This window comes from Notechis scutatus, chromosome 4 (genome assembly GCF_049901735.1).
Source record: "Notechis scutatus isolate UNSWTSFEM ecotype Mainland chromosome 4, rNotScu1.2, whole genome shotgun sequence".
NCBI lineage: Eukaryota > Metazoa > Chordata > Lepidosauria > Squamata > Elapidae > Notechis > Notechis scutatus.
In genome coordinates this window covers 144,489,310-144,502,457 of record NC_142012.1, presented here as the reverse complement: position 1 = coordinate 144,502,457, position 13,148 = coordinate 144,489,310, and the positions used below count along the sequence as shown (strand labels likewise).

The following is a 13,148-nucleotide window of genomic DNA, read 5'->3' as shown; positions in this document are numbered from 1 at the left end:
CTGAAGTGCGTGGTTTAAGGTGGCCCGGTAGTCTCCGCAAATTCTTAGGGACCCATCAGGCTTGATAGGCGTCACTATCGGGGTTTCCCAACGGGCGTGGTCGGTGGGTTCCAGTACGCCCTGCGCTATTAGCTTATCGAGTTGTTCGTCGATTTTAGGCTTCAAGGCGAACGGCACCCGACGTGGCTTAAGGCGGATGGGTGCTATCTCAGGGTTCAAGTTAAACGAGATCGGGGTCCCCTTGTACTTGCCTAGTCCATTCGCGAAAACGTCTTGGAATTCTTGCACGAGTGCTTCCTCCCAATCGCTGCTCTCGGCCCTGTGGACTCCGGCTACAGTGATTCCGAGCGGTTTGAACCATTGAAGGCCTAAAAGGCTAGGCCTGTCGCGGTCCACGACAGTCAGTGGTAGTGCGACGGTGCGGTCCTTGAATGAGACCTGGAATCTGCGGGACCCGACAACGGGAATTCTGTTACCCTGATAGTCTTTGAGTATAACCCTTTGAGGGTTAAGGTCTTGGCGGCGGATCGTTGGAATGAGCTGTTGTAGCATTTTCCACGATACCATCGAGAGGGAAGATCCCGAGTCCACTTCCATCACACAAGGTTTGTTTTCGATGGCAACCTTTACTCGGATTTTTCCGGCATCAAGGGATGTAGCGTGGCCTATGGTGATTGTTTGGTGGGTCTCTTCCCGCCGGGTTTCTTCGCGCCTGGTGAAAGTGGTGGACGGTTTGTTTCTGTAGGAGTGGTTTCCCCATTGGTGGTTCAATTTTTCTCGGTGTGTGCTGAAGAATCCTGAAGATTGGCATTCGGCCTGTCGGGGTTTGGAGTTCTGTTTGCTTCTGCAAGCCTTTGCGATGTGACCTCATCTCCCGCAATTGCGGCAGAGTGCATCGAGGAATTTGCAGCCGGATCGTGGGTGATTGGCTCCACAGCCGGCACACGGTCGAAATGAGTGTTGTGTGGACTGGTCTCGCTCCGTTCGAAGTCGGTTGACCTCTTCCTCATCGCTGTCGGACGGGGACTCTAGGTCTTCGTGGTGAATTGATACCGGGTGTCTCTCTGAGCGAGGTGAGGTATCAGTGGCAAGTTTACGTAGCGGTGCGTTGGTGCGGCGCATTCGGGCTGCCGACTTCTTGGTCGCCTCCGCTGCCGAGGCTTCTTTAAGGGCATCGGTGAGGCTGATGTCCCCTTAGCCATGATTTTGCTCTGGATCGTGCCGTCTTCTAGGCCCAGAACCAGGCGGTCCCGGAGGGCTTCTTCTAAGTCTGCGAATCCGCAGAGGCCTCCAAGGTTGCGGAGGTCCGTGATGTAATTGGCAAGGCTTTCGCCTTTCCGTTGATCCCTCTGGTAATATTCATGTCTTCTGACTAAGGTTGGCACGGTGGGCGCATAGTGAGCCCGTAGTAAAGGCTCGAGGACGTCCCAGTCCATCTCTTTTACCTCTGCTGGCTTGGCAAGTGACTTTGCCATTTTAAACACGGTAGGCCCGCAGTGAGTTAGAAAGATAGCTCTTTTTTTGCCGGTTGTTGCATCTTTCAAATTGTTGGTCTCCAGAAACATCTGGAACCGATCCATGTATGCCTCCCAGTCTTCGGTTTCTGGGTTGAATGGAGCGGGTGGTACGGCACCGCTGGCCATGTTGCCGTTGATGGTGCGTGTTCGACCATGTGCTCTGTTGGTTGCTCTGTAGGTTAGTCAGCTCTTCAGTCTCCGAATCCCATCCTCGTCGCCAGTGTTAAGTATGGAGAATAATGGAGACCAGACATCTGACCAGTGACTTCAACTCTTTAATAACAGTAAATAGAACAGAACAGAGCAAGGCTATGGGCAGCAGTAACCCTTTTATAGGGTTAGCTGCTACCTTATTAACCAATGAGATGAGCAACAAGTTCAAACTAATAACCAATAAGACTAGTCCAAATAGTGGCCAATCAGGGACTAGTTCTGGCCCAATCCAAAGTTGTTGTATAAGGACCAATCAAGTGTGCAGGTTTTCAAACCCTGATTTGCATTTAAGTTATTAACTTTTATTGATTCACAACACTCTACAAAACCATTTAATACCAATATAAAGTTTGGTGGGGGGAGTAATCAGAAATGTTCATGCTAAATGCCTTATATAGATTACTAATGGGAAAGGGAGACAACAATACAGTTGTCATCAATTCACTGATGATATTCATCTCTACTTCTCCATAGGATTTAAGTAAGAAAAGGCAGTGCATATTCTGAACCAGAGACTAGATTTAGTGATGAATTAGATGGGAGCCAATAAACCGACACCGAATCCTGATAACAATGTCTTTTTGGTAGGTGGGAGATGTTTATTCTAAATAAGATTACAGCCTCTCTGAATAATAGGAATATTTGGTGGTGCTTCTAGTCTTCTCTAAGTAATCCTGTGATTATGAGTGCTCTTGTGCTGTCACTGGTGCAGAATATAAAAGGCAGATTGTGGTTGAGTAGGGCTCCTAAGCTGAGTAATTGCTCATCAGCTTTTGAGCCAATTATGGGTTTTCCTTTTTTGATGAGTAATTTTCATAACAACATGGGACCAGACTATCCGGAGGTTGCCAAAGACCACAAATACCTTCTTGGCAGGAATGCCTTCATTATGGAATACTTTGATTTAGAGGAATTTAAAATATTCTACTTCCTGAATTTGGTGGAGACTTATTAAAGTTTTACTTTTTTACCCAAACCTTCCCACAATGAATGATATTTTAAATAGTTCATAGTTTGTTTGTTTTCCCAGCATTCTATCACTTTTAAATCAAACATATACTTTCATACTACTTTAATAGGTTCATATTTTGTATTTTCATTTTCATTTGCATACCAACTTAAGGTATGCAATCACGGGAATTGGCAGAGAAATATAAGAATGAATCAAAACAAAACAAAACATGGTAGTAATAAAAGGATGAGTGGGAAGGAACTAAAATGCAGTAGAAATTGAATGATGAAATGATATTGTGTTTCTTTCTATATAACTTCATTCTTTATGCCTTGATCTTCCTTTCATTATTATCATAATGGTATGTGAAAGACTGCATGCTTGCACTGAAGTACAGTTTGACCCAGAAAATAAACAGGTAGAATTAACGAAATCCAAGGTTATAACAAGTTGAAGTATAATTATCACCTGTCAGTAGAGACTTTGTAATGCAATGTGTTTGAATTTCTTAGTGCTATTGAAACAAGGGAATTAAGTAATTTACTAGGAGGAAAGCTCTACTATAAATACACAATTTTTTTGTTCTTAGAATACATGACCACATGTTCATATTAATATAACTGTTGTGAATGAATAAAAGTAACTAAGCCTAAATGCAAAGCAGGTTTTGGAAGCCTGCACATTTGATTGGTCCTTACACAACGAACAAGGATTGGTTCATAACAAGCCCCTGATTGGCCAAACTTAGGACACTTCTTATTGGTTATTAGTTGAACTTGATGCACTTATTATTGGTTAATAGGGTAGCAGCCAACCCTATAAAAGGGTTACTGCTGCCCATAGGCTTGCTCTGTTCTGTACTATTTACTGTTATTAAAGAGTTGAAGTCACTGGTCAGATGTCTGGTCTCCATTATTTCCCATACTTAACAATAACTAATTTGTCTTTGTGTGGAGGGTGGGGAATGTGGGCATAATATATGCAAAGATCTGCAGCTTTCTCCAATAACTTGCTGCTCTCTGGCTGGGTTTCCTGCTTGCCCAGTACTCTTTCAAAGTCTGCATAAATGAGAAGTATGGTAGAATTGACCTTATGCGAATTGATTTAATTCCTGATTTAGTAGCCAGCATGAAACCTCTTAATTATGCAAGTAGATACCTTCTCTTTTTTTCTTTGCACCCTTAAAGGGCCTCAGTGAGATTTCTCTGTTTGACAAATTAAGAAAAGCCTAGTTAATAGTTTCAACATCCTCACACTCTTGAATTAACTTGTACGAATGATAGATAATTCAATGTAAGTCAATCATAATTTTCTTGTTTTTGTATCTAAATCTTTGGGGGAAAGGGGAATGGGATATTGCAGGGAAAGATGAAAAAGAAGAAAAATTATTTTTGTCATAAAATGGATGATTGTATAGGATCCTACTTGAAACCCAGAGATCAGAGGTGGGATTCAAAATTTTTAACAACCGGTTCTGTGGGCGTGACTTAGGTGGTGGGCGTGGCCAAGTCAATATCACTCACATTGAGGCATGCATCTCCTCACCTGGCCTCTCATGACTGTGGGGGTGCTGCAACAGTTGTAAGTGTGAAAAATGGTCATAAGTCACTTTTTTCAGTGCCATTGTAACTTCAAATGGTCACTCCACACAAGCAAAGTACCAGTAAAGGACAGGGAAAAGAACTCCAGAGAAGTTCCAGAGACAAGAAGTCTAGTCCTGCCAAGAATGTAACAAGGGTTAACGGAGAGGAAGTTTCTGTAAGCAACACCAGAATGTTTCCTTCCTGCCTTCCTTACAGGATTAGGCCAGTAATTTCTTGTAACAACCGGTTCTCCGAACTGCTTAGAATGTTAACAACCGGTTTTAGCGAATAGGTGCGAACTGGTAGAATCCCACCCCTGCCAGAGATGTTTTTGAACCTTATGCAGCATACCGTATTCACTATACAAATTATCCGGTTGTAAGTGATGCCAGCCCTGGCTTCATTGATTCTGAAAGATACAAACTAATTCTTACTTCAAACTCATGAGGGGGATCCTGATTGCTTAATAACAAATTATTTTGCTTCTTTTGAACCCTGAAGAATATTTCAGTTGAGTTAGATCCAGTTGATGATTTTGTTGTATGTTTTCCACTTGACAGCATATGTTGCCTATTTTGATGCATCACATAGCACAGTTGAAAAAGTATAAGGTGACTACTCTCATATCCTTTTGGTGTAGGTGGGACCTATTAGTATTGTTAGAAGGAAAATCCATCTGGTTCAGTTCCAAGCTGGGAGAAAGACGCTGGAAACAACATGGAGGCTGATTGGAAAGTTTGTTTATTGGTGTACAGAACCACCAGGGTTTGTGGTTCTGGGACAGCTGACAAAATGGAGTTTAGAGTGGGTAGGTTTTTATACCTTCTGGATTCCTATGGGGGTCATGTAGGGGTTATATTGGAAACATAGCTGGCTCTATAGGCAAAAGAGGAAATGCAAATCCTAGGTGTTTGTCTGAGCTAATTTTGTCAACCTTTTGTTTGTTGATTATCTGAGTTTCAGTCTTGACCCAGTCTTTCTGAATGGATTACCAAATCTGCATTTCTAAAAGCTGGCCTCCTGAGTTCCTGCTTGGGGCAGGGAAACAGGCTGGTTTCTGCCTCCCTTAAGATTTTTTTAAATTTCTCCTTTAGAAGAAATATTTTATCCTACCTTTTTAATTAACTTTTCCAAAAATATTTCATTCTTGGGGGGGGAGGAGGGCTTGCTACAATATCTATGGAGAATTGCATGGGCTTTCCTATTACATTATTTCTGTGAGAGGGAACAATACTCAGGTGATTGGTATCCATGCAGCTCCCTCTTTACTTGCTTTTGTACACTATAGAACATCATGGGAACAAACCACAGTGTCATAGCTCAGTCGTAAATGGAGGATTTGATGTATGTGATTTCCTTTCCCCCTTCCCCCTCCCGACCCAGTATCAATCTTCCGGGAGAATGCCCAAGAATCAAATTGCTATCATCTCTAATATATGCCATATCAAATGCTTTGTTTAGATATGTAAACCATATCTAAACCTTGTTAGGCACTCTATTTCCTCAGTTTCTGGCTGTGTTGATAGGAGAAAGTGTTTTAATTTCTCCTCCTCTGTGTTCCCTGCAGGGACATGCACAAAACTGGTCAAGGAATGTTTTGTTCTAAGCTCAGACGAAGCAGTTCCTCTTCAAACGTTCTGTCAAAAGATTTTTACTGCATTTCAACAAACATAAACTCTTAATGATGTGATTGTTGCCTGTTCTGAAATAACAGTGCTTGAAATGTTTTGAGTGTTCTTCCACAAGAATAATAGGAACATAAGAGAAGCCCTTGCTCCCCTGTTTTTCTTCCTAGGTACAACATGGGATGTTTCTTATCCCCCAAGCTATAGGAACATTAACTTGGGGATTTTGAAAAAAAAAAAATACCACAGAGAAGCAATATTTTGGCATATAGTACTTTTGCAGCCTCACTTGCCGCATAAACAGCAAGTGATCCCAACAAGCAACAGCCAATGAACCACACAATAGCAGCAAAATTTTCTTTCCTGGTTATTTATTTGTAACATCTTCCTAATATATGTACAGAACACCCATTTGCATTTGGCAACTTGCCTAAAAGGAAAACAAATATGTGAAACATCAGATTTTTAAAAAATAAATTTAGCAGCCTGAATGAAAAGAAAAACAAGATCAATAGAAAACCCATAGGGAGAACTACATAAAACTGAGGGAGATAGACAGGTCAGAGGTGTGAAAAATAAATAAAAATGTCAATCCAATTTGAATAGAATAACTACTTTGTTTACTATTTTTATATATATATTTAATCTTGTGTGTATTTCTAAGGGAAAGTACCAAATGGAATTTGGTTGATGAGAGCTCTATGATATAAAATAGATGTTAGAAACTGAATGTTATAATTGTATAATGTATAAATAAAATGTTTAATGAGATTTGAAATGACAATTATAAGATTTAAAGGTGCCACACTCTATCTGGCAATTATAGGAAGAATCTTGCTTTTTAATGCCTGGAAGGGGAGGGAATTATCTTTTTTTCTCTCTCTTTTGGGATGATGATGGAAAAGAATATATGAAATTGTAAACAGGACAGACAAAAGTACAAGTACAGTGAATAGAAAGATATAGAAATTTAGGAAAAGAAATGTAATTGAATTAGAAAGAAATGAGATAATTATAAAAGAAGGTTAAGGAAAGTAAGGGAAGAGAAAAATTATTGAGAAATTGATAAAATGGTGATAAGATATGAAACTATATATATCAGATGAATATCTAATCGAGATTATGTCTGTTTGGAGATGTGATAACCTGGAATCATGCTGTTCTCAAAAAAGATGCTTTATTTGTTATGTTTTGTAAAAACCCAATAAAACTTTTACAAAAAAGAAAATGTCAATCCAATAATTTTAACTTCTCCCTAGCAAATAGCAATAGCATTTAGATTTATATGCTGCTTCATATTGCTTTCAGCATTCTCTAAGAGGTCAGCATATTGCCCCCAAACAACCTGGGTCCTCATTTTACTGACCTCAGAAAGATGCTCTATATAGTAAATCAACAATTAAAAAAAACTTTCATGTTTTCAACTTTTTGATGCATTTTCTATCTTATTGGCACATGCATCCTTGATTCTGGAATTGGGAACAAAGAGCAAAACTATCTTTCCATCAATTTTGTACACAAGGATTGACGGTGTTACTATTGCTCATTTGCATTTTTTAAAATAGTTACCAATATTGCTGAAGTACCCAATTGATTTCTGTAGTCTTAAACATTACAACTTATGTTATTGAAGTTTTTAATTTCCAGTTCTTCAGTTAGGAAAATAGAAAATGATAACCCCACCTGCTTCTTTAATACAAAGTTTTCATGGCAAGATTATTCTTCCCTATTTCTACATGATATTCCAAATGTTTTTATATAAGAGCTTATTAAATATCCCCGATAGGAATGTTTTTGCATGTACTTTTCCTAAGTATACAGTTCTGATTTTTTTGAACAAGAAACACAAAATTCATTGTAGTAAAAATATGACATGTTAAGAAAATGTAAACCTAATGATTCTTCCCTCCCCCTCCCTGAATCCATGAGAGTAAATTATTTTAAAATTGCATCTAAATAGAATCTTGGATAATCAGAGTGTTCTGTTGAAGTTATCTTTATTCCTCTTGCTTGCTAGTAGATAAGGATGTATAAAGAATGGACCAATATAAGAAAATAGGGCCCATTCTCTTGCCACACCTTTAGCATAACAGTTTTTTTATAAACCTCATTCCCCTGTAGAAACCTATATCATGAAGATTAAAAGTGGTGAAGTAATTCTCTATTTTAGATTATTTCAAAATTCCTAGGAAATCCATTTGATTTATAGACTTGGATGGAGAATACAGACATACCTTGGGTTCAGTTCCAGACCATCACAATAAAGTAAATATTGCAATAAAGCGATGAGAGCAAGTTTGACATAGTGGTTAAAAAAAAATCATCAGGAGACTATGAATTCTAGTCATGCTTTATGCGTGAAAAACTGGCTGGTTTACTTTGGGCAAGTTACTCTCTCTTAGCCCAACTTACATCACAAGGTTATTGGAGGCTGAGCAAAAGTTGTTGGACAAAGAGTGATCAAAAAGTTATTCTACAAGGTGAGAGTGCTCTTCAAGGTGGCACCAATCACTCCCTCCATCAAAAAGATAACTATCACTTTTCTGAATCTACTCTTTCATCCCTGAAGTAGCTCACAAATGAATCAGGAATGAGTTGGGACCAACCTAAAGGAGGCATAATTCAAAGAGTTAAGAACCTTACCCAGGCAAGAAATGGCAAGCTAACATATCTCTGAATGAGCAGAGATGATGACTGTGGCTAAGACCAAAGAATTGCTGAATAGACCAGTTCCACAGTACTTCTTTGGATAAGGATAGGATAGGGAGATTGCCCACTTGTGCTCTGGACCGCTGCTATTCATAAGGAAACCACAGGACAGTGGTTTCCCATGGATTTGAGAGCCAGGAGATGAAGAGAACCATCATGGTAAATGTTTCCGCATTTACTAAATTACTAATGGAGACTTTTAAAATAAACTGAGTTTTCTAACTCACTTTCTAATCTCATTTGAAATTACCCATTCCGCTATTTCAAGGATACAAGAGATTTTCAAAATGACAAGTTTGAAAATCTGCTTGGTGAATTTACCTTTGCTTTTAAATAAAGAATAGAAGCAGTCCCAGCAATGCTACATGCTTTCAAGAACAGATTATATACTAAAGATACTATTGGTGTGAAAAAGGACATCTTGGAAGATTTTACAAGGTAAAGAGATGAAACAAATTTTGCTTGATGGATAAGCATCAAAATATAAAGAATTTTCAAAAGTACTGGAGAAGTAAAATATTATGGACTATAAAACTAAGAAAATTACTAAAGGAAAAATAGAAATGATAAGCCAATAAATTGACCTGGATAAGGACTTTTTACTGGACTAAAACAATGTTGGTTATAATCTTGAACAAATCTTTGAAATGGGAAAAATTAAATTGAAAAGTGATCAAATCCTATGACAGCATCTGAATGAATTAAAGATTAAGATTGTTAGAAGCAAAAGGAAGGAGTATAAAGTTGGTTACTTTGCATATAATTCTTCTTTTTCTATCTATAAGATTAATATTCAACTGAAACCATATTTTTTCTTGCTGGATCTAATGGACAGATAGCTAAATTGGACTAATGTCTGATTATTTTTGTACATGATAACTGCAGCGAGATTATTATGTGCAAAAAGATGGTGAAGATGACCAAATTTCCAGAGATGCAAAATTTGATTAGAAAATGAAAATTTGAAAGTTTGATTAGGAAAAAGATAATAGCTACATTTGTGACTGGAAATCCTTTATAAACTTTGATTAGAAAATGAAAATTTGAAAGTTTGATTAGGAAAAAGATAATAGCTACATTTGTGACTGGAAATCCTTTATAAACTTTTGGCTAAAAAGAGGGGGGGGGGATAAGTTGTGATTTGTGGACTTCTTAGAAAGAGTACGATATAGAAATAAAGGAGCCATGATGCAACTTTGGATAAAATATATTTACAACTGCTGTAAAAAAGATTGGAAGCCACTCCTTTATATCTTTTTTCTTTCTTCTTCCTTTGGACTTTGAAATTTGTTGATGAGAATTTACCACAGGCTACATTTGCTGCAGATACAATGTCTGATGTTTCCAGAAACCTAATACAACAGTACCACACTGAAATCAACCCTCATATTGTCATAATAATACATATACATAACTGGATCTACAAATGATACCGGATAATAGATATGCAGTGGGAGTATCTGTTGCAGGAATGATTTTCTGAATGACATCCATTGAGACTCAATGGGATTGGAATTTCAAAATACCGTGTTTAAAATGAATTTTTCTGATTTGCGGAATTTATGTACTTTTTGACCATTGTTTACATCTTCATCAAACTGCATGGAGTTCCTCTTTGGGGGGATCATGATAGCAATACATTGTTTGCCTAATACAGTATTCTGAAGTACAATGCAAGTGTACTTATTTTTAAATGCTTCGGGCTAGGCATGATTCAGAGAGAAGCATAAGCTGCTTAAAAGCAAGCTTTATGCTTGAAATGGTGAATGCCATTCATAATACCAAGTGCCTTACCCAAGCAATGGTAGGAGGTTAAAGACTTCATTTTACACAGGGATAAATTACAAATGGAAGATGGTATTAGCACAGATTAGGGTGCTTTTTGAAAACATGCCATGTGTGACCTACTGCTCAGACTTGCAGTTTAGCAATCCCAATCCAACAGCTTTTGATTTTCTCTGTACTAAAGCATTGTTTATCAAGTGGGGTAAAGATTGTCTGCTGTTCACCCAGCTTTCAAGCCATCATCTGGATTCTTCTTCCTCCAATGGCTTCTATTCTAGCATCGGAGATCTATCTTGTAGTGGGAAGTATAGCAACTTCACAAGGATGCTGCCTGAGCCAAATGAGTTGGTATCTTTCTTAGAGTTTCAATGACACATAAGCTGCCTTGCGGGAATATGAGGAAATAAGGGCTGCCGCATTGATTCTGAACTAGATATTTCTAGTTTTGTTGAGATTCAGTTTTGTTTTGCTTTTAAGAAATTATTGGAAATGCTGTTCTTGATTAACATGTTTATTAGCGTGTTGTCAGACTGATACAATTTAAATGGCAAATAATGTTTTATTGCAGTTTTTATGTGATTTGTGTTTTGACAGTGAAATTTAACTACTGTGCAAAATCTTTTCTGATGGCAAAGGCTGTGTAGAGACTTTGAATAAAGTTTCTTTGTGATGTGCAGTAGTGTGTCAAAAACACCCTTATTCAAATTTTCTCATGCAGTTGCTTCAGAAATGCTTCTGGCTATCTGTGTCTGTGTGAGTCCATACACAGCCATCTAGCTGTGAGAAATTATTGGAAAGCATGTTTTTCAAAAGATTTATACAGTCATATTTAGATAAATTTAAGGGCCCAACCTTATATATTTTTACTTGAAAATGAGTCATATTTAGTGTAAGTATAAAGTCCAGTGCCTGTTTGGAAGTCAGACTTATACCATGTTCAATGAGGTTTAATAAAAATAAGTATACAATCACCCAACAGCCTTACTTTCTTTCCTAGCTAATAGTCTGTGATCCACAAGAATTAACAATTTTCTATGATCTTGTAGCTAGACATTTGATCGGCGGCTTTTGCATTGTTTTATTAGAAATATAGGGTTAGGGTTAGTTATATCCTGTGTGGATTCATTTTTGTGAGCTCAGTTTAGAATCTTTGTGACATGCTACAAAAGCAATGGTTCTTTAATTATAAAGTGTTGGAATCTGGCAACCCTCTATATATTAGTATATGTAAGTGCTGTTATACACTGTATATAACAGTTATATACAATTATATACTGTTATATATTGTCCATATGCTGACTTTTATGCATTCTCATCCTGGACCATATTGCTTTGAATAAATATCCCTATGCAGAATTTTTATATTGATTTAGAGGTATTTTTATAGGTACAAGTATAAACATTTTATATTCTCATGAGTATGCAGAGAATGTTGGAATTATAAATATTGTTAATAACAATAACACAAATATTAAATGCTCATCAGTTTATGAAATGTTAATTGATAATACAGTTAATCCCTTTGTCCATTATTTATTCATTAGGAAAATATTTACAAGTACATATTTTTGTATATTTTTGACTTTTATAATGCCTGAACAATATAGATACACAATTTCAAACTGTTGTTTGGACCAAACAGTAAAGATCAATATACCATTGAATTTATCACTTGAATGTATTTTCTTTCTTTCTTACTGCTTCTGAATTCTTTCTCATGATTTGATTTGTTTATCTCCTATCATAGATTTTGATTTATTCATATTTGAGAGTATGTACGGTAATTTGCCAATGAAAAGAATAAGCTTCTCCATTGTTAACATCCCTTTGAGTGCACCCAAAAAAAAATCTTAATGATTTTTTTTTATGGACATTCAGTGTTCTCTCATAAAATCTTACAAAGTCTCAACAGTGAAATCGTGTAACTTTGTGTTTTAGTATCTGTTTTTTGATATTTGAAAACTGTAAGACTTTTTTGTATGCTCATGATGGTGTTGACCTGAAAATGTTACTGATTTGTAGTCTGTATTTTATCACATAAGAAAGCATGAAATAATTCTGCCCAGTTCCGATAAAAATAATTGATCAATGAATCCATGGAAATGGGCCAAATGAAAGTAGGCAATGAGAGTAGCTGATAGATAGCTACATAGATAGAAGGAAAGGAAATAATGTCCCCATGTATTGATGTATGTTTCATGTATGTTTCTATATTCATGTATGAGTATAAATTTCACTTGTGAACTGAAAATGTTGCACTGTGGGGTTTCTTTCCAGATTTTTCTTCTTCTCTGATCTTAAAGCTTTGGAAAAATATTATATACTACATATTATATATTATAAAGAGCCTTGGTGGCGCAGTGGTTAGAATGCAGTGCTGCAAACTACTTCTGCTGATTGACGGCTGGTAGCAGTTTGGCAGTTCAATTCTCATTGACTCAAGGTTAATTCAGCCTTCCATCCTTCTGAGGTCGGTAAAATGAGGACCCAGATTTTTGGTGGCAATAGGCTGACTCTCTAAACTGCTTAGAGGGGGCTGTAAAACACTATGAAGCGGTGTATATAAATCTTAAGTGCTATCACTATTGCTATACCCCAAATTGTACAGTGATTAGATGCTTATGAAAATGAAAGATACACGTTAGAAAAAAAAGATATTTTCAAAATGTTTTGTTTTTTATACTAAGTTTAAAATGATCCACAGAAATCTAGTACTTCCAGCATTACATGTGTTATATAATTTTCTATTTTTTATGCAAAGTGT

The 13,148-nt window shown here is 37.1% G+C and overlaps 1 protein-coding gene across 7 annotated transcripts in view; it reads left to right on the top strand.

Annotated features, from left to right (window-relative positions):
• The window catches only part of PLCH1 (phospholipase C eta 1), a 132,691-nt gene that overhangs the window by 49,861 nt on the left and 69,682 nt on the right, over positions 1–13,148 (top strand). For 3 of the 7 annotated variants that reach the window (XM_087965220.1, XM_087965218.1, XM_087965216.1), the window contains exon 1: positions 10,591–10,728. The exons of the other annotated variants lie outside the window; for them this stretch is intronic. In XM_087965220.1, the coding sequence (XP_087821346.1) occupies positions 10,647–10,728 (82 nt within the window). In that variant the 5' untranslated portion in view covers positions 10,591–10,646. Of the gene's footprint in view, positions 1–10,590; positions 10,729–13,148 lie in introns of those variants that run through there. 7 annotated transcript variants of the gene reach the window in all.